At 53.1% G+C, this 27,571-nt stretch overlaps 2 protein-coding genes across 7 annotated transcripts in view; both read left to right on the top strand.

Moving 5' to 3' along the window:
- The window catches only part of exd3 (exonuclease 3'-5' domain containing 3), a 73,787-nt gene extending 67,563 nt beyond the window's left edge, over positions 1-6,224 (top strand). For all 6 annotated transcript variants that reach the window (XM_088614654.1, XM_088614653.1, XM_088614652.1 and 3 more), the window contains 2 exons: positions 1,026-1,092; positions 4,993-6,224. In XM_088614654.1, coding sequence (XP_088470780.1) covers positions 1,026-1,092; positions 4,993-5,357 — 432 coding nt within the window. In that variant the 3' untranslated portion in view covers positions 5,358-6,224. The remainder of the gene's footprint in view (positions 1-1,025; positions 1,093-4,992) is intronic.
- A 6,180-nt stretch (positions 6,225-12,404) lies between these two features.
- Positions 12,405-17,609, top strand: nrarpa (NOTCH regulated ankyrin repeat protein a). The gene is made up of 2 exons (XM_088614662.1): positions 12,405-12,794; positions 12,985-17,609. Exon 2 carries the CDS (start codon positions 13,716-13,718, stop codon positions 14,052-14,054), a length of 339 nt encoding a protein of 112 aa, XP_088470788.1. The 5' UTR covers positions 12,405-12,794; positions 12,985-13,715; the 3' UTR covers positions 14,055-17,609.
- The last annotated feature ends 9,962 nt before the right edge of the window (positions 17,610-27,571 follow it).

Here is a 27,571-nt window from a genome sequence, read left to right as displayed (position 1 = left end):
TGTGCCCTCCCGAGCCCCAGACAGGCCCGCCCCCGCCGCCGCTAGCAGAGAGGCGCGCTGTGTGAGAAAGTGTGACAGCAGAGATCCTGAGATAGCAGGCGAGGAGGAGATGCAGCGCGATACAGCCTGAGAATGAGTGTGAAAAGCAGAGCACAGGACAGGCGGAGAGATATGATCTCTTGGCACCCTTTCTTCTGCCACCTGCCCTTGGCGTGCACAGCATTCAGCACTCTAGCACCCTAGCTGGGGTGAGCTCGTATACACTCTCAGGCCAGTGGCAAGCTCTTCTCCCAGCGTCCTAATTTAGGCTGAGCATGTACGCATACGTGTGTTGAGATCTGAGGCCTGGCGCACTGTATCAAAAGGGAGTTACAGAAAGTTGCCAACGAGACGTTTGTGTTTTTTTTAGTAGTGCCACAGGCTTGGCGATCCCTTCACTGTTTCTTAAAAGGACCCCCCACTGTGGTCACGCTTCCGCAACATGCTCAGGGGAGGTCGCTCCAGACCCCTGCCACTCTCTACGTAGAGACACGTCTTCGGATTTTCATCTGGAGCTCTCCCATGCTTAGTTTCCGCTTGTCCCCCCCGATCCTTGTGTCTGAGAGGAGGTGAGAGGTGTCGCCCACAAAACCAGGATTGCTGGTGACAAAATGTGAACATTTGTGAATACGGCGTGTTACGGTTGCAAGGGTTTAGACCTTTCTTCAGGGTGCTGTTAAGCAAAGCTAGAACACGATTTAGGAGCAATAATGGCAGAGATGAGGGGGCAGAGAAAAGGGAAAAAGCATTTAATTTTAGGAATGCCGTTGCCCGACATTGGCGGAAGCAGCCCTGTGCCATTTTGGAGGGGTTTAGCCTGCCTGTGACCCGTTGTGTTGCTTGCGGACGTGCGTGTGGCTGCGTTTAGAAACCCTCTCGTCTCAAGAGCAGGGTAACAACGGGAGTAAAAGAGGAAGCGGAGAGGGGTGCTGTCTGCCTGCCCCTGCCCTGCACGTCCACTGTAACCCTGCTCCGTCTGCTCTCAGGTGTGCAACGGGGACCGCTACATGAGGATGTCGAGGGAGGAGATGGAACGCCTGCTGCGCGAGAGAGGTGAGTCGTGAACCCGGTCGAGCCCGTATCAGCCCGAGCCCTGGAAACAGTCGGCATTACCGGCTACGGAATTCATTGGTTCAGGTCAGCCATTAAGACCTCGGGTTAAAAACTTTACAGGCCTGGGAATTGAGGACATATTGTTTTTGCATGCATTAATGTTGCAGTATATACACAACGTCATTTTTAAAACCACAGTATACGAGCGCTTCGACATTTTTCTGCCTTGTGGTATAAGCAGAAAAATGTACTTTCCTCCTCTCACTGCTTTTTTGCTGCCAGTTTTAAGCCTTCAAACTCCCTGCTGGCTGTCTTGACTTCTATAGTACTTATAGTCACTGTAGACGCTCGAACAGCTGGACTAAACAACTTACAGATTGCGAACACAATATATATTATTTAAATATTTAAATGTAATATTTGTATTTAAATATATTACACTATACATATTTTCTAAATGTCCTAATTCTCAGGAATGCCCTTAAATGCATGCTGCAATGCTGTAGAGGTTTCAGTGATCAATTAGGCTGATTTGTTGTTTAAGAAACATTCCAATTAACCAACCCTGCCCAGAGCGCTGGGGGGTTCAGATCCCAGCTGGAACGCCACTTGCACAACGTACTTCCCTCCGATGGCTATGAACTTGGTCACCGGGTCACCCTCGTACAGAATAGTTCTAAAGTGGCCAATCCGGTTCAATAAACGAGTCAGTAACTCGGGCTTCAGATATGAGCTGCCAAGCTGTCACTCCGCAGCGGAAACAGGCTGCCGAGATCGAGAGACAGATTCCATTGTGTCTGTCCATCACATGGCAGGGTGTCGAGGTGGGGGGGGGCAGGTGTGGGATGTCTGAGTAGGATGTCGCAATGCCGGAGAATGTGATCTCCTCGTGATCGCGGCTTCCTCACCGCGGGGCGGGCAGGTGAGGTCATACTGGCGGCTGCTGGGAAAGGCTCGCGGGTCCCAGGGTCCTCTCTCAGCGCGTCGGAGCCGCAACCCCGTTCACCTGCAGTCGGGGAAGCGGGCCGGAAGAAAGGAGCAGATTGCGACAGAGCTCGTTGGGAGCAGGAAGCCCAGAGTTCCTGGTCCAGGATTTCGTTGGCAAAATAAAGATGAGCCGACGGTTCAGAGGCCCTAACGTCGCAGGACAAGCGGCGAGTAAGGGCAGTGAGTAATGTGGCGTTTCATGTCATTTCGTTAGTCCACCTGATAATGCCTTGATGTGCTCATGTGCTTGATGATGTCCCGTCCTTTTAAAACTGAAAAGGCCACCTCTTTCGAAATACCCACAGCGCCCCAACTCCGACTGTGACGTCGTTACGAGGGGCACTTTAACTCCTGCCTCCACGCGTCTCAGACATTACCTGAAGGTTCACCCATTTCACGTTTCTTCAAATACGTTCTTTCGTGCCGAGCGTCATTGCCATCTCCAATCGAGGGCCTCTTCCGAAAGGCAGTCTTTACCGTGAAAAGTCCACATCAAAATGTGTCCGTGCCCCTGTCACAAGTTGCAGATCATAAAGACAAGAGGAAAATCGGTAACATTGCTGATGTCACTCCATTGTAAATACATGCTCTTCTTTAAATATATTGCTACTGTATATTGTACCTACAGCTGGGCTAATTAGAGCCAGTGGAGATTGATGAATTAATTGGTGGGTTGATTAGATTTTCTGCAGCAGTGGCTTAGCTTCATTGTTAAAGTTAGGTCTGAATGGTAACCGATCACTGATCCCAGTGATCACAGACCCAGTCGGTCAGCAGACCCAGCTGCCGAACCCGTCCTCTGGGCTCGGAATGTCGTGTGGCAAAGCAAGGAAGGCGAAAAGGTTTTCCCCCGGAGGGGAAAGGGTTAATCTGAGCTGCCTGGTAAAGGTTTGTCACCTGTTGCTCAAATACTTTCTCACAGCCCTGGCCCTGAGAGAGCAGCAGAACAGAAGAAAGAGTCGGGGCTGTCTCTGGACGGAGGTCAGCTCCTGGCCCCTCCCTCGCCCTCCAGCCTGTGAGAAAGTCGCGCTGCCTGGGAAACCCAATCTAATGGGTGTAAGAGAAGCCACAATGCCACACGAAACAGAAGGCAGAAGGGCCCTGTGTTGACTGTTACGATTTTAAACACACCCATTAGCAAAGGGATACCCTCCCACCCCCCACCCCCGTCGCGGGCCAGCGACTGCCTGCCTGCCCTGACCTGTCACCCCGACCTGTCACCCCTTGGGGCACTTCAGCGGGGCTGAGGGGGGGGGTGGGGGAGCGCAAGCCGGCCCCAGTGCATCCTGGGCCGCGTGGTCCTGTCGCGTCATCGCCTCCTGGCGCCTCAGACACACCGACCAACCCCCCCCCCCCCCCCCCCCAGCCCTGGCCCCTCGCCGACCCACTAATAAGTCCGTGAGCTGGGTTCGTTTTACCCTGCTGGTGCTGGGGTAAACAGAACAGCAGCAGCACCAACAGTCACAACAAGTTGAATAACATACATCTTTGAAAACTAAAACCCCACCAGTGTGAGCCGGTGGTAGGGGTAGAGTTCAGTAATCTAACAGCTTGTGGGAAGAAACAGTCTCTGAATCCGGACGTTCGTGCCTTTATGCTCCTGTAGTGCTAACCAGAGGGCAGGGGGGAGAAAAGTGAGAAACCGGGATGACTGGTGTCCTTAGTGTTAGTGTCTCGGGACGAGAGCAGCCGCAGGTAGTTCCTGGATTGAGAACGTCTGCGTGGTTATTGGCATAAGAACAGGAGAAAAATCTCATTAGCCGTTACTTGAAAAAAGCCAGGCAACCGCTTTCACAATATGGCTGAACCGCTCGTTCCAGACTCCCAGCACCCTTTGCGAAGAGACATGTCTCCCGTGCTGAGTGCTACATGTACTTCCCAGCTTTTGGTTCTGTTTCAAAGACCAGGGAGCTGACAAAATCTGGAATGCTACTTCCGCAAGGCCACAGTTTCCTTAGAGCAGTGGACGGAAACCGCTCGAGAAATCCGTCAGTCCTGCCTGCAGGCTCGAGGAGGGCAGAGTTGGCCGGGAATACGCGTCCAGCCCGACGTCGGTTTTCCCTTCGCTGGTCTCTGTGCTGGAAAGCAAATCAAACTAATACAACTTCCTGTGAGAGCGGTCTCCCAGCAGAGGGTCCGTCAGCTTGGAGCGACAAAAAAAACAACAAAAAAAAGAGTACCACAGGCATGTTGAATGACCATGAAAAGAATTCCCAAAGGGCAGAGAGGGGACTGTTCTTTGATTCCAGCCGGGAGAAAATCCCTCTTAAGTTTTTTTCTGTGAGTTTTTTTTGTGGGGGGCGTTGCTCCTGATCTTCAGGTCGAGCACGCGGGCCTAGTCGGATCTCTCTGGGAATTGCAGAAGGAGCTCGATCTCCAGGGCTCCCCAGGGTGGGTGGGTGGGGGGGGGGGCGGGCAGAGTTACCCACGGGCTAAGGAAGTGGTCAGGGCCGGTGCACAGAGGCTGAGCGGCGGGGCACGGGTGCCGCCTGGATCAGCGTGAGACAGGAAGACGAGGGAGGCACCTGCGCAGTAACGCATCTCCCTCCGCCTGGCACCTGGCGGCAGAGCGCTCTGTGGAGGGACAGCAGTGAAGGAGGAGGAGGAAGTGAGTCACTGGGGCCGCCCCAGGTGTGCCTGTCCTGTCCTGCAGCTGAGAGCACCCAGGTGCGTAATCGCAGAGGCTGGGAGCCCTGAGCGATCCCATTCCAGCTTCCTGAGCCGCCACCACCGCAGTGCAGTTACAAACTCCAGAAGAATGTAGACGAAACTAATCTTCCTCGCCTTCCCCCCGGCTACGGTTACTGTCCGTTATCCCGAATTCGTTCCGTGCTGGGAGTGCCTAAACGTTCCGCCGAATGGGCTGCCCTAGAGCCTTTGAGGGCATCAGCTGTGCGTTTCTGATTTTCCCAGGCCTGCTTCCGGAGCAGGGGAGTGGCTCCGAAGAGCCGGAGCAGAGGGCGAAAGAGGGCTGTCCCCCGGCTGCTGCTGCCGCCGCCGCTCCCCCCTCCTCCGACGCCCCCCGCTACGCCTCGCAGTGCCAGTGGGCGCCCCCGGCGGACATGGACCCCCGGACCCTGACCTTCGCCAGCGGCGCTGCGCTGCAGCTGCACGCCGTGCCCCCCGGCGTCCTCCGCAAGGTGGAGCTCTTCTACGTCTGCACCAGCTGCGGCAAGGTCTTCTGGGAGGGCTCCCACTTCGGGAGGGTGCTGTCCCAGTTGCAGGAGGTGCTGCACATCGAGGAGGGCGAGTCCCTCTACCAGGACTTGACCGACTGACCGCAGGCCCCCCCCCCCAGGGGCCTCAACGCCCCCGATTGTCTTGGCATCCTCGTCTGCAAGCCCGAAAGCAAGGGTTTCGATTGGTCAGCCTGTTTCGGCGCTACAGGGCGTCCCAGAAGCCGCTGCAGCAGCAGACTTCAACAATAAGTCACCAGTACTGTCCCAGTCCACACCTTCTGCCTGTCGTCTGTACCCCTGTAGGATCTGCACACCTTGCTTCTGCTTTGCAACACAACGCTTTTCTCATGTTGCAGATTGACAATAATTTCCCCCCCCCCCCCTTTTTTTTTTTTTTTTGTTTACTCCCGACAAGGAGTGCTCACGGCAGAGCCGGGATAATCCCGAGGCCCCGGGAGGGTGGGGGATAGGGAGGCGGGAAAGACCCAGTGCGCGCCAGTGCACTCAGAGGAGTTCTCCGCAGAAGGAGAACGAGTGGTTTGTTTTAGCGAGTTTCCCCCCCCCGAGTCTTGGCTCGTAGGGCTCTTGGGTAAAAGCTCGGATTGTTTTAAAACCCGTCAGCCTGTTTTTATGACAGCGGGACCTTCTGTTGTTCTGCCCCAACCCCCCCCCCCCCCAAAAAAAATGATCCCGTCTCTGCTAGACTTCTTTTAAAGCTTCGCGATGGAGATGCAGATTTGAGTTCTTTCGTCTTCCGACGCCTCAAATAATCGGCGAGTCCAAGCGGGAACAACGTGTTTTAATTTTGTTTTTGTATTCGAATGGGTTTGCTCTGGCAAGGAAAATGCTTCTCTTCTCCCGCAGGGGTGTCGCATTTTCCGGCCTGAGGCTGGGGACTTGTTTTACCGTGTCTGTGTCGCCTCAGTAAGCGATAACTCGCCTAATAAATACACCACTTTTTCAGAATCGCCTCTCTTGCGCATCTGTGAATTCCAGCAGCTCTCGGCCTCCACTGCCCCCCCCCCCTGCTTTGAAGACCCTCCGGCGTGAGCAGGTGCCTTTCTGCTCAGAAGAGCCCAAAGGAGAGCAGAGCACCTTGATGGGAGATGTTTGCTTGCAGAGGAGGGAGGTGAAGTGACTCAGGGCTCAGGGTGCAGTGTGAATCAGCAGAGGCTGAGCACTGTGTGGGGGGAGGGAGTGGTCACACGGACATAAGACTGGAGTTTGGAAGATGCCCCCCCCATCTCTGACAGAAACCCACAAAAGGCAGTGGTCCCCAGATAACTGCCTTCAGGCTGGGAATCCTGGACTTGGCTAATTGACCTTTTCCATCTCCAACCCCCCCCCCAGGGGAATTATGTGTGTGGCCAGTGCCACGTGCTTTCACAGTTTGCAGTGTCGTAAAAAAGAGCTGGCGTTTGTTCACAGGGTACTGTGGAGTCGAGACTATTTGGAGTATAAGGGAGTTTGGCAGTTGTTGTTGTTGTTGTTGTTGTTGTTACATGGGAGTTGTTTTTGGGGTGGGCAGGCATGAAAACCGAATTCCCTGCTCGCCGGCCTCTGGGCGCATGCGGAGACGGAAAGAGACCAGGAACGGGAGGTCGAATCCCAACCGCTACCCGGGGCGGGGGGGACGCACCTCGCAGGGTCAGCCTTATAGGTATGGCACGGATTCCGGACTGTCCGGAGGATAGCCAGCCCCAGACCTGTTCTCCCGTCCGGTGATCTGTAAACCCTGGCGGGAGAGCCAGCCGAGTCGGATCCACTGGGAGCACGTGACCACTGGGATTCCACAGCAAAGAGCTGAGGACCCCTCGACTCGTAAGGGCCGCAGTTCTCTAAATTAAGTGTGGGGTGATGGGTGCCAGCAGCCAGATCACCCTGCTGCTCACCACTGGCAGCTCACCAGTGAGGCTCAGCAGGTGTGAAGGCATTTAGGGACCGCCTGGCTGCTTCTTGCTTGTCGTTTAAGAGCCCCCACCCCCCCAGGGGTGGCATGCACCAGCCGGGCAGCTCAACACCCGTGCCCAGTCACCTCTCGTCCAGGGAGTGAAGTAGCACTGACGCAACACCTCAGGTGGGTTGGGCGCGCTCTCGGGAGCGACTGGTTAATCACAGTGGCCCTCCCGGAGCATGCGGTGATCAATATCTCGAGATCGGTACCTTTTCCCAAAAAGCATGCGACGAGCGCTTGTTTGCCCGGGTGCTCGGGAGGTGGGTGGAGGTTTTGGAAGTCCTGAACGCCGGTGCAGGCAGAGAGCTGGAGGGGGGGGGGTTCTGTTTTCCGAGCCCACCCGTGAACTCTCCTTCGATGGCTCTCCTCGGAGAGGCGGCTGAAAACGCGTCAGAGCGTGCTGTCGGGAGGCGTTTGCGACGTTTAAAGATGGGTGACCCCTTCACATGATTCATAACATCACACAGTTCCCCCATCCGCCTGTATTTTGTGACAGGGTCATTCTATCGTGAATATATACAGGGTTGGTCGAAATGTCGTCGTCGAGTATAAAAGCCAGTTGTTTTACTAACGGTTTGGTTTTCTCCTCCACGGGTGGCGAAGGGTTGTAAGGTAACTGTTAGAAACTTCGATATGTATGCTTTTGAAACCTTTTTTTGTCATAGTAACCCCTGTAATTTGTAATGTAGACGGCATTTTGACTAACCCTATATAAGCCGTGTTGCTTGTGAGAGCTACGCGCAGCGTTAGATTCAGAGGTGACCCCCCTACATTTGGCTGGAGGGTAGTTGTGCGTCTAATACACACACAAAAAAACCCTTCAAAATAAAACGGTTTCTGCACAGATTGGGAGGGGTGGGAAATATGCTTCTTATTCCTCTCTGAAACAAATACCGAACCGCAGCTGATCGCTTCTGGTTAAAAAACAAAACGGGGCCACGAGGTCACAGTCACAGCTTTCGGCAGGAAAATGGGAAAAGGTAGCTCAGATCCAGCTCCCACCGACAGTGGCATTGTGCGCGGCGCAGGAGAAAGCCTTTGTTTCAACTTGCAACTGTTTTTCACAGCCGCGGTTTCCTTTACGCCCTCTGTGCCCAAATTAAACCTTGATTCCCATCTGATTTGTACATATTTGTAAGGCTCAGACACGGGGCACCGAAATGCTTGCTCCTAACCGTGTTCGTGCGGTTTTTATTTTTTATTTTTAAATAGCTCAGCCTTCCCCCTGTCTGGGCTCGGTGCTTCACCCTCAACTTTTATAGTCGAGCAGCCTTGAGCTTTAAGCGGTAGCACGATATATGATCTCCCCTTCTCCCCTGTGCTGGGAAGAAAACCTAGCCTCTTTCCCACGCTCTGCAAACACGTGGTCAGGAACTGTATCGCCCGGGCCCCGCCTCCTCCGGGGAGACGTCACACCCGTTCCAGGGGGGCGGGGGTACCGCCCATCAGCCCTCTGGCTCCGCCCACACCATGCTGTCACGTCTTCTGTCAGGAGCAAGCGCGCCAAATCGCACAGTAAGGCGTGCAGTGGGGACCTATTCCGGAGTATTAGCGCTACAGTGCTCTGCATGTGTCTCAGTTTTCCATCCTCTCATTGCACCCGCGAAAGCCCGCCGGTATTGTGTCTCTAGCTGCCTTTCTGGACGTTTGAATCCCCGTTGCGTTCGTGCGGGTTGCAGAACTTCAGAAGCGCTTTCAAAATGCACGTCCGCGACAGGTTGACCTTGCGGAGAGATGAAACAAAAAACAAAGAGCATTTAAAATAAATCGCATTTCACCAGCACAGATTAGCTCCCGTGTCATCTGATCGTAAGGTGCTGGGGGCCTTGAGCGCCAATCAGAGGGCACGCTAGTTAGAAATTATTTGTGGCATTCAGTTAAGACTCACACTACAGAAATAGGACTTTTTTTCACTGAAGTGTCGTTTGAAAATGTGAAGGTGCATGCATAGACGTCATATAGGTGTTGCACCCGTGATTACAAGATTGTCTTGGGAGATTTTTAATGCAAGTCGAAAGGCTGGTCTGTGGTGTGAAGCCCATTTTCAGTTTTAACTGAACACTAGAATGCGAGAACTGGTATCTGTCCCACTCTTCGGAGCTTGAAATATTTCCTGCTGGGAGGAATGAAACCTTTTTGTTTTGTTTTGTTTTGTTTCTTCCAAGACATCGCTGAAGTGCGGCGGCCGTTAGCGTGCACGTTGCTCGAAAATGAACACTTCTGCTGTGACTCTATTGAGGCGCTAAGCGCTGCTCTTCTCGCCGACAGCGAGAGAGAGACGAATGTGTGTCGTGCGGGAGCGCTCGAATCCGCACATTCCTGTGGTCTCCGGCGGCAAGGGAGCGTCTGCAAAGTTCCGCACCGCTTAGAGAACCGAAGGCCTCAGACCGCGTACCTGGAGCGCCTAATGCTTCTCTTGTACCAACCTGGGTGGCGGACACTTAACCCTAGTTAGTGTATTAATTAGGTTTTTTAAGGTCTTGTGCAGCTGATCGCTCAAAACCCTCACTTCATTAACCGTACCTCTATATCACATCAAAGCCCGTTTAGACGGATTGCAATTTTGCAGTCAATTAAATAATTAGCCCAATTATGTAACAGAACTCGGCAGAAGTAAAAAGGCCCAGGAGACTCCGGGCCACCCAGGAACTAAGTGACAGGCCTGCTCACCACAATGAGGCCTTTGGCTGTGCTGGCGATGGTTACAGTCGTGTATTTCATCGTGTAAGGAAAAACGTCCAACTGTGGTGTAAAGGCGAACGTAGGCAGAAACATCGCAATGCCTAACAGTGACAACAATTCGAAATAAAAGCGAGGAACCTGCGAATGTGTCCTTTTAATATGTCCCGCCGAGCTTGGCACAGGTATGGGGGAAAAAAAAGGTTGTTGTTTTTTTTATTTACGGCCTTGTACGCTCCCCGGAGTCACACACGCACGCCCGTGAGAAACCGAAAAATAAACGTGACGAGAGAAAAAAAAATGACACCGGAGGAACTTCAGAAGGCGGTTATTCCGTCGCTGTGCATCACAGACGCTCAGGAAATACCGCTCTGCCGCTGTGTGCCGTGTGCGTGTGGTGTGCGTGTCTACTGTAACAGGAGTCCCTTCGGCGGACCTCTGCTTCCGAATAACTCCTGCGGAGACGTGGGTGCACACGGAGGAACTTCTGGGCGAGACGCAGTTTATATTGGGGGGGAACCCGGACAGAAGCATTCAAGCAGAATCAGAGACGTGAATTTACCATATCATAATTTATTCTTTATTATTGCGGGTGGGTCTAATCTTACACTTAATAATAATCATCATCATCATTAATAATAATTGCTTACACTTATATAGCGCTTTTCTGGACACTCCACTCAAAGCGCTTTACAGGTCATGGGGATCCCCTCCACCACCAGTGTGCAGCCCCACCTGGATGATAAACAGAACTTAAACAGGACCCCCGTCTTAGAAATCGGCCGCTCCGTTTCAGACGTTTCTCACAGCAGCGTTGCGGTTCGGGAGCCGGAGGGCGCCCAGAGCAATCGGCTGTAAATGTTTCCGTAGATATTAAAAAACAAAAACAGGGAGTTCAAACATGCTCCGCGGTCCTGTCTCTGCGCGTAAAGTGATTTTTCTCTACGTTTCCCCTGCATGGGCGCTAATTCCCACTCAACCTCGTTTGTAAGCGAGCGGCGGGGTCGCTGTCCTGTCGCGCCCGAGAGGCTCCTGCGCCAGACGCGCATCTCTGCGCGGCGATTTCGGAGCAAGTTCCCGATACACTGAAGTGCCTTTATACCCCGTGTGTCTACAAAGCATTTGCTGAGGCTGTCGCCGGCTTTGTTTCGATATCCAAAGAACGGCCAGATGTTTGGATTTGTCCTTTTCTGAAACCACACGCAGTGCCCATGAGCCAGCTCCGCCTGCTAGCAGGGCCCCCGGCGCGCTCACCCCTGTGAAACAGACACGACTCCACCAGGGCCTGCAGTTACTCCAGAGGCCGAGGCCAGACGCTTCCGAGAGTTTTGCGTCCCGCCGCCGGTCGTCCGCTCACGGGAGAGCGAGAAGATATCGCGCATCCCCAAAGTCCGGACGAGACGCACTCTCCTGAAGTGCGCGTATCGAGAGGCGCGGGTGGGTCTGGAACGGCCGGTGCCCCGCACGGCTCGTGCGCGTCTTTTCCGGGGGTTCGGGGTTTGGGGGTGCTGCGCCCACCGCCCCGCGCCGTTCCACACCCGTCAGCGCGCGCGGCTGCGGGGAGCCCTCGGCCTGTCTTTCTTTATGTTTTTATCTGTGTTACGTATTAAAAAAAAAAAAAATCTTTTCATGGAGCCGGGGCAACAGTTTCTGCGGTTCGGCCACACGAGGTGGTTTTGTCGGTCCCCTCCGACGCGGACGGGAGATGTCGACGGGTCTTGACAGTAACTGGTCTCACTGGGAAGAGACAATATTTCATCCGTTTGGGTGAAACGGGTTTCACCGTTTGGGGGGCTCATGTCTCCTGGAGACTCCTCGAATCCCCCAAACTGACCGCTTGTGCCCCCTGTTTGTCAGATCAGGTATCGCCAAATTAACCCTCAGATCCACCCGGAGACACGCTCAAGAGCGATATCACGGGCTGCCCCCTCGTCCCACAGCCCACCCGGTAAACTTCACGGCTCTGGATTCGGCCCAGAGAGCAGGGATCAAAAGCGTTTCTCGGCCTAATGCTGACGGGCAAGCCGAAAATAATTTAACTGTGAGGCCCTCAACAGAAGAGCCGACTCAGCTGTTCCCGAACCATCAGAGGCATGGGGCTGGGCATGGGTACGAACCGCAGGACGCACGTTGTTCAAAAATGTCTTTGCACAAAGCGTTGTGGGGGTGTGGAGCAAGCTGCCCAGGCATGTTGTCTCTAGACCGATACCGTCGCTTCTTTCTGGAAACGGCTGGAAAAAAATCATCATCTTTTCAGAGCATTTCATAAAATACCCCTGCCAACAGTTAAAACGCTGTCTGTTGCAGTTCTGATTCACATCATTTGTTTTCTGCATTGCAAGATCTGTAATGTTTAACTTTGTTGCAGGCGTATACTATGTTTAAGTAGCAAATGTTTTCGTTATATGTCGCGATAAAATGTGCGCATTACATGTTTTTATGAAAAATAAAAATACCGACCGACTTAGTCATGACAGACTTTATTTTTATTTTTGGGGGGGGGGGGGGGGTGTTTTCGTTTCTCTCGATTCGACGCTCCACGCAGACCGTCCCTGGGGTGTAACTTAGCCCCGCCCACTTCACGGCTCGCCTGGGGGGAGGGGAGGGGGAAGGGGTTTAAACCACGCCCATCTCCCCCCGCCCCCACGCACACAGCGCGGAACTGCGGCTTCGGGGCCCCGCCCACCGGCCGTCAACCGCCAATCACCGTCCGCGGGCTCCGCCCCTTCTCAGCAGAGCTCGGTTTAAGGGAATCCATTATTATGCAAATAAGGGGCTTGTAAAAACGGTCCCGTCAGCCCCGCTCGCCAGCAGACACAGGCTGAGCGGACCAGCGGATACCAGGGGGTCGCACCGGTGGATTAATACAGAGGCTCTGTCGAGGACTCCTCCTGGGTGTACAGGCAAGTAGTGGGAGAATGCAACAGCCGCCGCCACTATCGCGATGTGTTGACCCTTTCGGCATGATCCTTAAAGCTTTCTGCGCTGTTAAAGTTTGTTGTTGTTGTTTTTTTTTAACACACGCACGCAACATGTATGTCAAAAGGCTTTCACCATAATAACGAGTCTGTGTTTTTCTTCCTTTTTTTGCAGCAGAACAAATGCCATAAATTAAAAGGGACTTCGAGCGACTGGGGGGCTTATAAAGGAATTTTCACGAGACGCTCGCAAGAGGAGGTAACTTATTTTTTTTAAGGAAAAAGAAGACACCCCCCCCACCACCACCACCACCGTCAGTCAGTCTGTATCGGCGTGCAACTCACCGCTCTGTTTGGAAATAGTTGTTGTTGTGTGTGTTTTTTTTCTGGTGTTGTTGCTGTAATTGCTCCTACAACGCGACACTCTTGAATTCTGCTCCTGCAGTCTGCTGCTACAGCCTCACTCCGGGCGCGACGGGGAGTTCTCGGCTCACAGTGCTCTCTGGCTCGCTGGGTGAAGACTCCGGTTACAAAGCCACGACATCCGAGCGCTGTTCATCTCCGGCTTGTTTCAACCCATTGTCTAGAGAGGTTTTTTTTTTTCTCCTCTCTTGCACACCGAGTGTGTCCTCTTCAAACTCCCCCCTCTTTTCGGGAACTTACAGGCGACTGTGGGGTTTTTTTCCCACCTCCCCCTACTTTTAAAAACGCATTTTTTGCATCTTTGTTTTTTGCAACAACAACAACAACAGCAACAAAAAGTGCTTTAACAGATCTATTGGGGAATTCTTAAAATTCTTCTAAATCTAGGCCGCGGTTGCAGGTTTTTGGCTTCCTGTGTGTGTGTGCATATACACACACGCACCAATACAGGATCTCTCGCTTTTCCTCGACCCTCGACCGAGCATGAGTCAGGCCGAGATCTCGCCGTGCTCCGCGCCGCAGAGGGTGTTTCAGGAGGCGGTGAAGAAGGGCAACACGAAGGAGCTGCACTCGCTGCTGCAGAACATGACCAACTGCGAGTTTAACGTGAACTCCTTCGGGCCCGAGGGCCAGACGGCGCTGCACCAGTCGGTCATCGACGGCAACCTGGAGCTGGTCAAGCTGCTGGTCAAGTTCGGGGCGGACATCCGGCTGGCCAACCGGGACGGCTGGAGCGCCCTGCACATCGCCGCCTTCGGGGGCCACCAGGACATCGTCCTGTACCTCATCACCAAGGCGAAGTATTCGTCGGGCGCACGGTGAGCCGCCCGGCAGGTAATGGGGAATCAAAACGGACACACACACACACAAAAACCCCCGAGAGAGTCGTCAAGGGCGCCCCCGTCTCTCTCTCTCTCTCTCCCTCCCGCTCCGTTCCCGACGCCTCGCCGAGACCACCGCCACCAGCCCCTCATACAAAATTGTGTGTGTGTGTGTGGCAGACAACCTGCTTTTCTCCCCGGGTTAGCTGACCGGAGCAATAGCGGACACGGACGAGAGAGAGACGGAGACAGCGAAGGATCGTGTCTCTTGTGCGCGCCCACCCTCCTGTCTTTGGTGCGCTGGACAGAGACACCCTTCACCTCCTCCTCCTCTTTCTTCCCTGGGGATTTTGGCTCGGGAACGACAAAAACAAAACAAAAAAATGGCACGCACCTCGCGTCGAGTCGGTACCGAAACCATTTTTGATATTTCCAGACCGAGACCCTCGGTAGGTTGTTGTCTTGGCGCGTCAGAAGTTGGTGTTCTCGTTTTGTTTTGGGGTGGTTGTGTGTGTGGTTTTTTTTTTCTTAAAGGTGCAAAACGACGTTTTCCACCTCGCTGTCTTTTTTTTTTTTTTGGTGGTTGTTGTTGTTTTGTTTTTGTGTGTGTGTGTGGGGGGGTCTCTCTCTTTCCGCTGTCTCTAGCCCCGTGGGGGGGCTTCCGCAGTGGAAACGCTGGTCTTGTCGGTCTGGCCTCTGCAAGTGTGGTCGCTCACTCTCTGACCTTATTTAAATGATTGTGTAGTGTCGGGGGGGGGCATTACTTTCCTCTCTCTTGGGAGGGTGGGAGAGACGAGGAGATCCGGTCAAAGACGGGGACGTGACACCCCCTCACCACCACTACCGTTTTACTTAAAGTCGGAGGGCGATGTGTTGTTTTAATTTTTTAAACCTATATGGGTTTGTTACGGTTTCTAGTCTGACTCTGTGGCTGTTGGCGATATATATTTTTTTTTCCTCAAAGCGGCGTTCAAAAGCATCCCCAAGCGTCTATATATATATTTTTTTCTTTTTGACAGATAAAACCGTGTCGCGTTGGAGAGTACTGTACGGCATAGCTTTATAGACGCAACACAATCTCCTGGACGGGCCGTGTTGCCGGGGCGACACGGGTCCCAGCGAACTTTCCGGCCAGGGGGCTCGTTTTCGCTCCCTAAAATCCTCTTTCTCCCTGCCGGCGACCCGGGAAGAGGTCGCGATCGGAATCTCCTCTTCTTTAATCGATCTCCTTTCAGTATTTGAACACACGCCCTAGTCGTTAATGTGATTCCGGGCTAGGGGGGGGGTCTTTTTTTTTGTCCTGTATTTATGAAGGTACATTGAGATTTTTTTTTTTGTTGTTCTTGAAATGTTGCTATGATTGTTATTCCATTTTGAAACCTATATAGGTTTAAAAAATGTTTTTTTTTGTTTTGTTTTAATGTATGATGTCAAAGCTGCTCCGGACTCAATATGATAAAAGTCCAACGTGGAGACCCCACACTATAAACTTAATTTGTAACTACTTTTTTTTTCCTCAAAAGAACACTCCTCTCTACTGTATGTGTGTGTATATATATATATGCATATATATATAGGTTTCCTTCGGCAACTACCTCGACTATGCAGTATTGACGATTTTTCCAAGTGATCGTTTTTGTGCGGTTCGGCGACACTTTCACAGGACGAATACTGGAGCAGGGGACTGGAAAGCCCCGCGCACGCTGGGACACCGGGTGGGTTTCTGTACCTGGGTGTCTTCTTGAAAAAGGCCAACGCGGTGATCAAGGAGGGCGAACTCGGGAGTGCCGTTGGTCACACGTCGTTAGAATAAAAGTTATTCTAGGAAGCGCCTAAGTACCGAGTCCGTTCCCCTCGAACTCCCCCCCTCCCTCCAGCACCAGCGTCTTGGATCTTTTGCAAAAACCTGCGGTTCGCAGATCTCTCGCGAACACCACCTGGACCCCCGCCTGTCGGACCGGCTCAGTTTGACTCGGTCCAACGTTTTGTTTCTCCCTTGTAAACGTCAGCATTCAAGGATTCTTTTTTCTAAGAACGAATTTGTTTTTTTGCATTTTGTTTTCCGCTTTTGATTAGCAGAAATAAGATTTATTGCATGATTTTTTTTTTCGGGGGGAGGGCAGGGAGTTTGTGTTGCACAAAATGCGGCTCCTTGTTTTTAACGCCGCCTAGTGTCTGTTTTTGGGGAGGAGCTGAGACCAACGGATATTTACTACTGAGCAGGAGTTTCGTGATCATTATTAATACGATTGTTTGTTGTTTTTTGTGTGTGTGTTTAAACAGATAAACACGGGGGGGTAATTCCTGCGTGATTCTAGGCCCACATTTCAATGCAAAGCGCATGACTACAAGGGGAAGATGGACTAACCTGCAGTCGAATTGCATTTTGAAATCATGGCACCTAGTAATATGTTGTTGTTGTTGTTGTTGTTTTTTTTTTTGCAATGCTGCTTTTATATATAATAAATGTTTTATTTTTGTCTCGTCAACGTCGAAGTCCCAACAGAAGGAGCTTGAACATCCCGCCTAATACATCAAGAGTTTTGTGCGAATGTGTGTTTTCGCTTTCCCTCTGACATCTAGAACTGTTCTCTGCGTTTTCAACACTTTTTTTTTTTTGCTTCTGTGTACCCGCGTGTCTGAGTTTCTGTCCTGTCCTGCGTCCGCGTGGAGTCTCGGGGGTCTGTACTCTCCCTTCACTCTCTCTCCCCCCCCCCAAAACCGGGGGCCTCTCGTGGTCGGGGGGCAAAGAAACTGAATCGATATGCATCGCTTTGTGTTAAACTTGAGAAATCTTTTTTTTTTAATTATTATTTTAACATTGCACTGATAACTGTTTTGTCTTTTTTTAAAAAAAATGTTGGTGTAATACCAACTTTATTTTTTCTAAATAGAAAAAAAAACACAGCAAAATACTATTGTATACAAAGCTCCAGGTTGTACTCTTCTTTTAGTGTGCTGCTTTGTGAAACGTAATGTTTGCAAAGTCATTTATATTTCTGTGATTGGGGTGTATATATAAATATATATATTATAAAATAATCTCGAAGCACTTTGTTTCTGAAGTGCGGTCCTCCTGTTTTAGTGAAAGGGGAACAATACATTTGATGGTAAGATCATTGTAACAAAAGAAGTTGCACGATGGCTATTTTCGAGGTTTACTTGATGTGTCATAACATTTATGGCATAGGAGTAAAAAACAAAATGAAATGGTGGTGTTGAGTGAAAGTCTGAAGTTGGTGTTTTTGGACCAAGTTCTGATCGTGTTTTGCTTTTTCAGCAAGCTAAAAAAAAAAGAGAAAATACCAGCAGCTTGGTTTGGAAATAAAAAAATGTACAAAGCGAGATTAAAAGCCAGTTTTGTGATATGGATGTTCCATTGTGTGTTGAGTGCGTGTTTTTTTTTTTGAATTTTTTTATTGTCGAATGTTGTAACACTGTGATCGATGTGGAAACCGAATCTGAAATGGATGCTGTAATTTTGTACATTTGTGTACAAGTCCGTAAAGAAAAAAAAATCATTAAACCTTTACTCGTGGGGAAATATGAAAGGAAAGAGAGTGATTCCTGTGTGTTTTTCCTGAAGTTTTGGCCCTGCCTTGCTTTTCCATTCTGCTTCATCCCAGAAGCCGCTGGGTCTTGGCTCTTGAGTGTTTGCTGAGCTCACGGTGGGCACGGGGGGGTCACAAGTAAGTTAGGCTTTACAAACCTCCCCCCTCTCCTAAATCAAACAGCACCCCCACCCCAGCTCTCACGTGTGGTCTCCTGGGGGCTCTTCGGCTGGTTGCCAAAGAGGTGCAGGGAGATCACTAGGGTGGTTAGGGGGTTCCTGTATTCTCGAGCACACACGCCTGGACCGTTTCCAGACGGTGGGTATCGCCCGACGCTGATAAAACCAGTCTGCCCGGGAGTGGTACCCAACTCTGCAAAATGAAAACGGGGACCCCCTTCGGCCCTTAGCGCTTTAAAACAGGAAGAGGCAGGAGCCGGGGAACGTGTCACAAACCGGCTGGCTGGGCACTCTGGGATCAATTAGCTACTGTGCAATCAAGCGAAGGAGGTGGCTGCAAGGAGTCCCCCACCCCACCCCCGGCCTTGCAAACGCTCCCCTGTTCCTCTGCGCGCGGTCTGTAGGGGTGGAAGGTGTGTCGTTGACACGGCGCTTGGGCGAGAGGGCGGACTGATGGGAGCCCGGGAGCCGGTCCTGTCTCCCCCCCCCCCCCCTCTCTCTCTCTCCCCGCGAGTTTGAAAGAGCTCTCCCAGATGTTTCGGAGGAGGCTGCAGTTGTTCTAGGAGAGTGTGTGTGTGTGTGGCTGGTGCCCGTGTCCGTACGCGCGCGAATCGGAGCCGTTCACTGCGGCTCTCCCTGCTAAAAGCATGAAGTGCGTAAGAATCCTTAGTCTTCTTGAGTGTTGAGGGTCACAGAGGCGCAACTTCTCGGGCTCTGTGGGCTAATTAAGCCGATCAAGCAGGGAGCCGCGTCGGCCTGCGCCTGCTGCAAAGGACCAGGGAGCTGTTTCTTCCCTGCTGAAAAGAGACGGCGTTTCGGCTGCGGAGGCGTCTTCAGGTGCCACCGAAGCCTGAGCCGAGAGCACTGTGCCTCTGGTCTTTTCCCCTCGGCAGGGGCATCGACCTTTGCCCGTTTCCCAGCTGAGCAACGGCCTTCCTTCCTGGGGCTGTGGAGGGGTCAGTGCCGGGCAGGGCCGCTCGGACGCGGAGGGAGGTTGAGGCTCAGCAGTCGAGTGCTGGGAGCTGGTGTCTGGAGCAGAGCTGCCCTGGTGAGCCCCTGCACGCGCGAGCAGGAAGAGGCAGCTCAGCCGAGACACAGCCCCACGCACAATGTCTCGCCACACCAACACGGTAGATTTCCCACGGTCTTTGAAACTTACCGTTGGTCTTTAATGGTCTTTTCCACTCCATGTCATGTTTTTTTTATTTTTATTTATTTATTCTTCCTGTTGTCTTCGCCTGCAGTCCCAGATCTCAATTCAAACAGCCAGCGCTCTTCATAGTAAAGCTTTGACTCCAGTTGGACATGGCTGTGCTCTCGATTTCCGCTATGTCCTGAAACGCGTGGGCTGTGGGTGAACGGGTGAGTTTGAGAGCAAGGTCATGACAACAGCATGTCGGCCCTGGCAGGTGGACGCCTACACCAGCCTGCTTGGCTGCTAATAGTAGTGGATCCAAGGATCTTATCCAGCCAGTTCTCGAATGAAGCCCCCACTGCCCTTACTGTAAAGAAGTGACTCTTGTTCTCCATTTCAGTTTGTTCAAAGGGGCCTGACGAAGTGAAAGTCTTTATTTTAACAAATATTTTGCAAAAGGAGCGCTCGTTATAGCCCGTGTGACTGCCATCCATCCACTTGCTAAAGGCTTCTTCCGATCTAGGGTCGCGGGAGGGAGCTTGAGTCTATCCCAGCAAGCAACGGGCACAAGGCAGGCTACACCCTGGAAGGGACACCAGTCCATGGCAGGGCACTCACAAGACATAGACTTGCTCCCACTCACACATGGGGCCAGTCTTACAGAAGCCAATTCACCCAGAGGTAACCCACACAAACATGTGGAGAACATGCAAACTCCACACAGACAGCCCCCCTGCTCCAGGAGTGAACCCAGAGATCCCAGCAATGCTGAGTCCCGTGCCACCGTACTGCCCACTGCCTTTCAGCAAGTGCTCATTTTGTAAGTGTAATTATCAATTCGCCGTTAATTGACAATGAGGTGTTGATGGCGAACCTACACCCATTTCTCCGTGAAATCTGTGCATCATCCTGGCTTATGACGGCTGCGATGTTGTTGTACATCTTTGTAGGAATTCTAGACGGCAGCGGGGGTCCTCATTGAAGCTGCGTGTCTTGCACAGGGGGGGATCTTGAACTATAAAAGTGGACCCCCCCCCAACCCCTCCCCAAATTAACACACTCAGGGAGGCTGGCTCGCTGTCGCTGGGAATGCTGGGACGAACACCTTTCCTGGTGTATGGGGCGGGGGGGGGGGGCGTCGGCCGCGTTGCGAGAAGGAGCCGAGCCTCTCTGCTCTTGCAGGATGTTTTTCTTGAAGTGTGTTTCCATTGTGCGGCCAGAGGAGTTGGCTGTCTTCCCAGGCCTCCTGCGGTCCAGAGAGAGCCCCCCCACCCCGATAGATTCTTCATGTGCCTGCTTCGGATTAGAGCAGAGCGGTTTTGGGGAAGCAGAGTCCCGCCGCAGGGGGACAGAAGGGGGAACAGGGGGCCCCCCTCAAGTGTGTGATCATCCCCAAGGATCCCCATGAATTACCCCACTGAGCACAAGCAGACAGCGTGGGGGTACCCCCGCGAGGTCACTATCGCCTTTTTTCCCTGCAGACCGAACGGCATCTTATTTGCGGGCTGAAGGGACTCCTGGGGAGTTTCGCTGGACTGGAGTGTTGAACAATAAGTGCATCCAGCAGGAGCGTCAACAGGAAGACCCCACAAACCCAGGACTGCAAAGGAGTGTGCGTGTGTGTGTGTGTGTGCGTGCAGAGCAGGGCTCACTACAATGGTGAGAACTGCGCCCGCGATCGTGTGCTCACAGGTCAAATGGTGTTTTACAGTATGTGCACAAGTGCGCTGTGGCTTGAGTGTCGTTTCGGTGAGGCAGAGGACAGGAGAGCTGGAAAGAGAGTCAGCAAGGGATGACAGGGGGTCCTCAAAAGCAGAGAAACACCAAGAACATACAGGAGCGAATCCTCTGTTCGCCTGTGTTGAACCGGTCGAGCAGAGGCCTCTCTCACGAAACAACCCAGCTACCATTCTGGGGGCATTGTGGGCCTGAGTTCCTGCAGCACAGCATGGAAAGGAGCTGACTGCAGGGGCAGTCTTCATCGTGCTCATTGCTCGCCTTCGTCTTTTCATGATGTTCCCCCGTTACACTGTGGCAGTGGTCCCCCCCCCCCATCCCAGTCCTGGAGGAACACTGGGCCTTCTGGTTTGTCCTCTAGTCTCGTTCTTTGTCACAGATTAATTGGTTTCGGTCTTCTGTTTGGGGAATATTTGTACATTGGCTTCCGGCTCCTCATAGGTCGAAGGGGGTTTGTTCAATGGTGTCAACTTTGCACCTGTTTCCGAGTCTCAGACCTGCCCTCGTTCGGGTGTGCTGTGGGAAATGCAACCAAGTGCACCTGCAGGAGGAAAAAAAACCGATCCGAGTGCCACACCTGCAGTGGGTGTGTCTGACACCGCGCCACACCTGCTGTGGGCCTGCCTGAGACTGTTCTTCCCACCTGTGTCTCATCATCACTTGATCAGCTAACAGGAGCTGCTTATTTGGAAATGAGGGCCGGCAAGCTGAGGAAAGGCTGTGCAGAGCTCTGGGTGTTGAAGTTGTTGGAGTCGGTATTCTTGAAAAGGGATATTTATGGCACTCAGGACTGCTCTCAAGACACGAGTTAAATGAAAGTCTAAACAAGCAAGCGAACCAAGTCCTCATAGCACCGGAGATGCGGGGCTCAGCTGGAATGGACATTAGCAGACCCAATATTTCTCCAGGACCAGACCTGGGAGCCAGTACTGAGTTTTGCACAAGTGGTTCTTCTCGCACGTGCACAAGCAGCGTGCACAAGGCTCGTCTTTGCTGCCATCAGACTGCACCCTGGCTCTGCTGTTGGATGGGGGGGCCTGAGTTTCCTGGAGCTCTCCTGGTGTCCGACAGAGTGAGCCGGAAGAGGATGGTGCTGGAGGAGCCCACACTTGTTCCCCAGGTATTTTTCCCGGGGGGGGTGGTGGTGATCTGAGCTGATTTGCCATTGCAGAATCCATTTTTATTTGCGGGGGGGTGGTGGTATAAGAATAGAAGGGGGGTTGAGGATTGCAGATTCCTAACCTTTCTGGAAGTTGATAAAAATGCCTTAAAGATCCTGACTGAGCGCTGTGTTAGTCCTGTGCTGCAGGCTAACCACCGGAGCTACTGCGGTTCACCTGGGGACGTGCAGCCCCCATGACTGCTGGCCCTGCATTTGGGGAGGAGCCCCCTGGGCTCTGGGTTACCCCAGTGGTTTTGTGCACCCGAATCGTGGTTGATTCATGGTATTAATGGCTTCATTTAAGTAATGCAGAGCTGCAGTGGAACTACATTCGTAAGACCCCTGTGTGCAATCTTTCAGGCCAAAATAGTTTGTCCCGTTTTACCGCGAGATCCCGATAATCGGCTGCAAGCTCCATCTTGGAACCCGCTGGAGGAGAGACTGGATCTCTGCTGCAAAATGTTATGTTGCCAGAGAGGGGGTGTTTGATTGCAACTGTCGGAAGAAAGCCTTCAACACAGCCTGTCAGCAGAGCCTGTATACAGGGTTCCTGTCCAAGCGCTGACGCTGTTCTGCCATGTTGCAGTCCCAGTGGGGAGGTAAGAATCTCAACTATTGCACAAACCCGTCTTCCACAAGGTCGGCTGTTGTTTGTTTAATTTCTAGCCTCTTCCCTCTCTGGAAACAAATGCTTTAGACTTTGTTTCTAAACACTTTGGAGCTGGGTGCCCCGCAGATCTCTTCCAAGAGTGGTGGTGGGGGGGAACAAACAACCGTCGCAAAACAACTTTGCTAATAAACTTCTTTTTCTGCTGGAGTGATCCCCTCACCTCCAGTGGGAGCAGAGTGGCGGTCTCCCGGCCCAAGTGCTTCCCGCGCACAGATGCTATCGCCGCCCCAGAGGATGAGCGCAGCAATGCGGAACAACAGGGGACGATAAACATTCCCCCCCCCCCCTTTTTTTTTTCAGCAAGGCGCAAACCGCCGATCCCCTGCCGGGCTCGGATCCCAGGCCTGCCCAGGAGCACGTGAGGTTCGCCAGCCCCACACGCCGCGGCGCTGGAGCGGAGCACAATTCCCAGGCCTCTGCGGTCAGGATGGCGTGGCCATCGGGGTAGGCTGGTAACGGGTCAGCCGACGCGTCCCGGGGCAGCAGAACGTGAGGAGAGGTGACAGGAGAGGGGAGGATATTCGGCTCATCGTGTCGGGCACGTATCCTAACATCGGCTTCCCAGAATTTGTGAGCGTGCGTTCTGGCGCAACTCTCTGCGTGCCTTTCCTCTAATTTCACTGTGTGAGGACGTATCCCACTAGGGTATACCCTAGTAAGAGTGTCCTGTTTCTGAAGCATTGGGGGAAACTGTCCGTTATTGATCAGCTCGGCTTACCTGTGCAACACCTGAATGGGATCTGCAAGAATGAGGGCTTGCAGACGTGCCCTCTAAAACAAGAGCAGGCGAAGGCTTCGTCCATTCGGAAAGGGAAAGCAAAGAGACGCAACATTTCCGCTGTGGAGCCTGTCCGGTTGTCCCTTCTCTTTTCAGCAGGGAATAAACCCTTTCCTGTTCCTTTGCAGCCTATGCATGCTGAGACGGCTATCGAGCCAAACCTCTCATACGGATGAGCCCCGGAGCTGCACCGGGCCTCCCAGGAGAGAGCTTTGACTGGAGCAAACGTCTCATCCTGCTGTCGCCGCCCAGCTCTCTGGTCCCTGATGGGTCCCAGGCGTTGTAGCGGTTGGGACAGTGTGTATTCGGTAGCGTGGGGTAGTGATTAAGACTCTGATCTCTTCATTCGGAGCTTGTGGGTTCAGGCCGTACTCGTACCCTTGTGCAAAGTGCTGTGGTAGATGTTCAATGGCTCTGTACTGCTTTCCACAAATGATTTATCTTGTGCTTTTTATAGATCCCCGTGATTTATGTTCTCCAGTATTGATTGATTGATTGATTGATTGATTGTGCTGCAGCCTCAAACAGCCTGGCCTTTCCCTTGTGGAACCGGGGCCGAGTGAGCAGTACAGGCAGGTGTCCCCGAGACGACAGAAAGTGTTGGTCAATAACGGTGCTGTGCTGAGCGTCCTCCCTGGGGTGCTTCACAAAGAGCCGTGCCGCTGTAAGGGCCCCCCAGAAGAGGCGCATGTTCCCTATTCCACAAGGGGAGCTCCGGGCCTCAGACTCCAAAAGCCGGAGTTACCCACGCGGTCCAATTCAACCGGGGCCGATGTGTTCCTTATCTGTGGACCTCAGCGTGTTGGTGATTAGGAGACACTGACAACGCCCTGCATTCTGAGCCACTGTTTTAGATAGGTTTACCTATAGATAGGTTTACGAAATGATAGCCCTTCCATCTGGGAGGGCTCAAAGAAAGGACATATTACAAGATCAGGTTTCTCTATCTAATAGGTATGTCACTTTATTCAAGTGCGTTTTTCTCCACCCTTGTAGCTATTCTGCAGTACTTCTGTGGGTTTCGTTGCCAGCCCAGGCCTCGTTCACACACTGCCTCTCCTGCAAGGCGAGGTGCAGATCCGAGGTCGGCCAGCTGCGCGTGACGCCGGTGTACCGTTTATCGGCTGCGGCGGGAGAGCAAGGCGCTGCGCGGGTTCCTTTCAGTGGTGCGGCGCGCAGAGCCCATTCGGGGTGGCGCTGTGCGATTCCTCTCCTGGCACAGTGGAGGAACAGCAGACGTTTACAGCCACAGCTTGGATAATAGATTCCAGCCGAAAGGGTGACTCGGGTGCAATCAGGCGGTTCTGCCGACAGTGCAATTTTTGCCTTTTTTTCTTTTTAGAAGGATTTCGGTTTGCCCTGACAGAGCTGGTCCTGGCTACCTCCTGCGTTCAAGAGTGTTTTAACTGGCCTCCTAATAATCCTGGAGCCGTGGTAGCGCAGAGGGCAAGGGTGCCTGGCTCCTGACCGGAAGGTCTCGATTTCAATCCCAGGTAGGGGCCAGCGATGTAGCTTGCTCTAATCCCTTCCAGACTTCTCCTCGCTCCACACAGCCTGCTTTCCAACTGAGTACCAGAGGTTAATCCTTCCGGGGATAACAGGCTGGCCAGAGCGTGATGCTGACCACATCACCTCCACCTCCACCGCCATTGAGAAACAATGGTGGCCCTTGTCCCCCATGGGCCTTGATGGCTCTGAAAAGAGGACCTAACCTCCTAATAATCCCCCTCTCTGAACTGGCTCCATCACTCTGCTCTCCTCCCCACTGAGAGCTGGTGTGTGGGGAGCAGACTGGCGCATCATCCAGGTGGGGCTGCACACTGGTGGTGGTAGTGGGATTCCCCATCACCTGTAGAGTGCTTTGAGTGGAGTGTCCAGAAAAGCGCTCTATAAGTGTGAGGATTCTTTATTGCATGTCCCCTTCTCCCCTGGAAGAGTGGGAGAATTCAACACGGGCGGCTCCCTTCCCATCCTAATTCTCCCTCTCCCTCCCCACCCCCAACCAAAATAAAAGCAAAGAGAAAGCCAGTCCCGGGAACCCCACCCCAGCGGGCGCTGGGGGGGGGGGGGGGGTGCGTCTGCCCCCTCGGCCCGCGTGTGGAGACAGGTGGCGGAGCTGGGCCTCGCCTGCCCTCTGCTCTTTTTTTTTTAACTTCCTTTCATTCTTTCACTCTCTCCTGCGCCTTCCACCGCCCGAACACAACCGGCCCCATTCAGGCCCTCGTTCCCCTGCCCTCCCCGCCTCTTTGTTCCGGCTCCTCAGCTATGTGCAGGCTCTATTCATCCCCACCAGACTGGGCTCCCATTGACGTGAGCCCCTGGCTTCTCACTAGGCAGCTGCTATGCTAATGAGCCCGGGAGAGAGGGAGGGAGGGAGGGGGGCCCTTCTCGGTTCTCCAAACGCTCAATAGCCGGTGCAGGGTTTAAACCAGCAGACCTGCGGGACAAAAGACGTGCACAGCCCTCCCCCTCCTCCCCCTGACCCCTCCACCCCCTTTTCTTCTTCGCCCCCCCCGCCCACTCCACCTCTTTCACATTCAAATTCATTAAACACCCTGCAGTAAAGATGGGCGCATTCATAGCACTGCGTTAAAACAGCCCCCTGCTCTGTGCGGCGGGTCTCTCTCCTGGGCAAGCCCGGCCCTTCCTGATCTATGTGTCTGGTGTGTCTTTAGGGTTATCCTCCTGAATGGGGGACCCACCCCCCCCCCCCTCGCCATTTCTTCGCCGCGTATCTCTCCGTGGCTCCCTGGAGCCGACATCTGCTCTTCCCACCCCTTCCTCATTCCCCTGCTCTCGCGCCCCGAGAGCCCAGTCTCCAGGGCGGAACAATGAGGACCAGCACATATGTCGGGCTCGGAGGAATCTCCCTGCAGGAATTTGCATATGCATGACATGTAAACACGGCGGAACAGCGCGGGCCTGTGCTCTCCTGTGCCCGCTTCACGGGAGTTGAATTGCCTCTCAGACTGCGTTTTGTTGCTGGAGGGCGGCGGCGGGGGCCGTTTCTGTCGGGGGGGGGAGTGGCGGCCGCGATAGTGAAAATATTTGCATGCTCTTGTGTAGGCCCTTTGTCCCCGGAGGGTCCCAGAGTGTTGCACCTATAGGACAGGATCCCCCCCTTTCATGGAGTGCAGCTCGTGGGGGGGCTCCTGCACCAGTTGAATTAAGGGGGCACTTTAAGCAGGCCAGCTTGCACTCCACTGGAGCCCCCCAAATAGAACATAACCCCACACACTACAGGATCTTGAGCGGTCAGTCAGCTGAACCTCTTGCCCGCCAGCATGCCCCTCCTCGTGCCCACCTGGGGGTGCCAGGGTCGTTCTAGAGGAGGAGGGAAATCGTGGCGCGGCTCAGCCGATGTCCGAACGGCATTCTCGCTGGTGGCGATAAAGGCCATTTCCAGAGAACGCCCAAGGAGACGCGCTCACAAGTTTCTCTCCCCACGGTGCTCTGAACCCCAACCACTCTGCAGTTTTATTGTCCGAGTACAGCTCGGGCCAACCTCTGTTACTAGACTTTAGAAGTAAGGTCACATCACTTTTTTTTATCGGCCCTATACAATTTCTTGCATTAGGAATTTGTCTTTTCGCAGACCTGATCTTGCTCTCTATGAGACACACAGACAGGGAGAGAAGCTGGGGGTCAGAGCGCAGGGTCAGCCATTTATACGGCACCCCTGGAGCAGCTGGGGTGAAGGGCCTTGCTCAGGGGCCCAACGGAGTAGGATTCCTCTGCTGGCCGCGGGATTTGAACCGGCAACCTCCCAGCCACAGGCGCAGATCCTGAGCCACAGGGCCACCAGTCCACCCATTGCAGGTGATCATTGCGTTCGCCTTGGCTATATAAAAGATGCTGCTCTGTTATTGTTCTGGGTTCGATTCATCCACAAGATTTGAAAGGGAATAATTACTGGAAAAGACTTGCGCACCACGCTGTGGTACTCACACAGCTTACACACACTTCTGTCTTCCTGGCTGGTCGCGCCAACTAATATCTGTACAGGTGCAGTCATCATACATCTCGCTGCAGGTCCTGTGACAGCGCCCAGCGGCTATTTCGGAGTGTTCTCCCCTGCGCTTCGGGCGTCTCTAAAATGTCCCGCACACAGGTGTCCGTTATTTAAAATGGGCCGGGGCCAGGTTAGGAACGAACCCTGGTCGGGCCCCATTTCGATATTCTCTTTTTGGCGTCGGATGTGTCCGGGAATGAAATCTGTAAAGCATCCCGGGACGTTAAATATCCTGCGTTTTTGGATCCTCCGTACTGAGCCGGGCCTCTCGGTATCGGTAACATTCCTGACAGC

This window comes from Lepisosteus platostomus, chromosome 21 (assembly GCF_059453375.1).
Source record: "Lepisosteus platostomus isolate fLepPlt1 chromosome 21, fLepPlt1.hap1, whole genome shotgun sequence".
Taxonomy (NCBI): domain Eukaryota; kingdom Metazoa; phylum Chordata; class Actinopteri; order Semionotiformes; family Lepisosteidae; genus Lepisosteus; species Lepisosteus platostomus.
Note: the sequence above shows the minus strand (reverse complement) of the source record. Positions and strands in the feature narration are given on the sequence as shown.

Coding starts and splice junctions, on each gene's coding strand:
- nrarpa (XM_088614662.1), top strand. CDS start 13,716: ATGAGTCAGGCCGAGATCTCGCCGTGCTCCGCGCCGCAGAGGGTGTTT.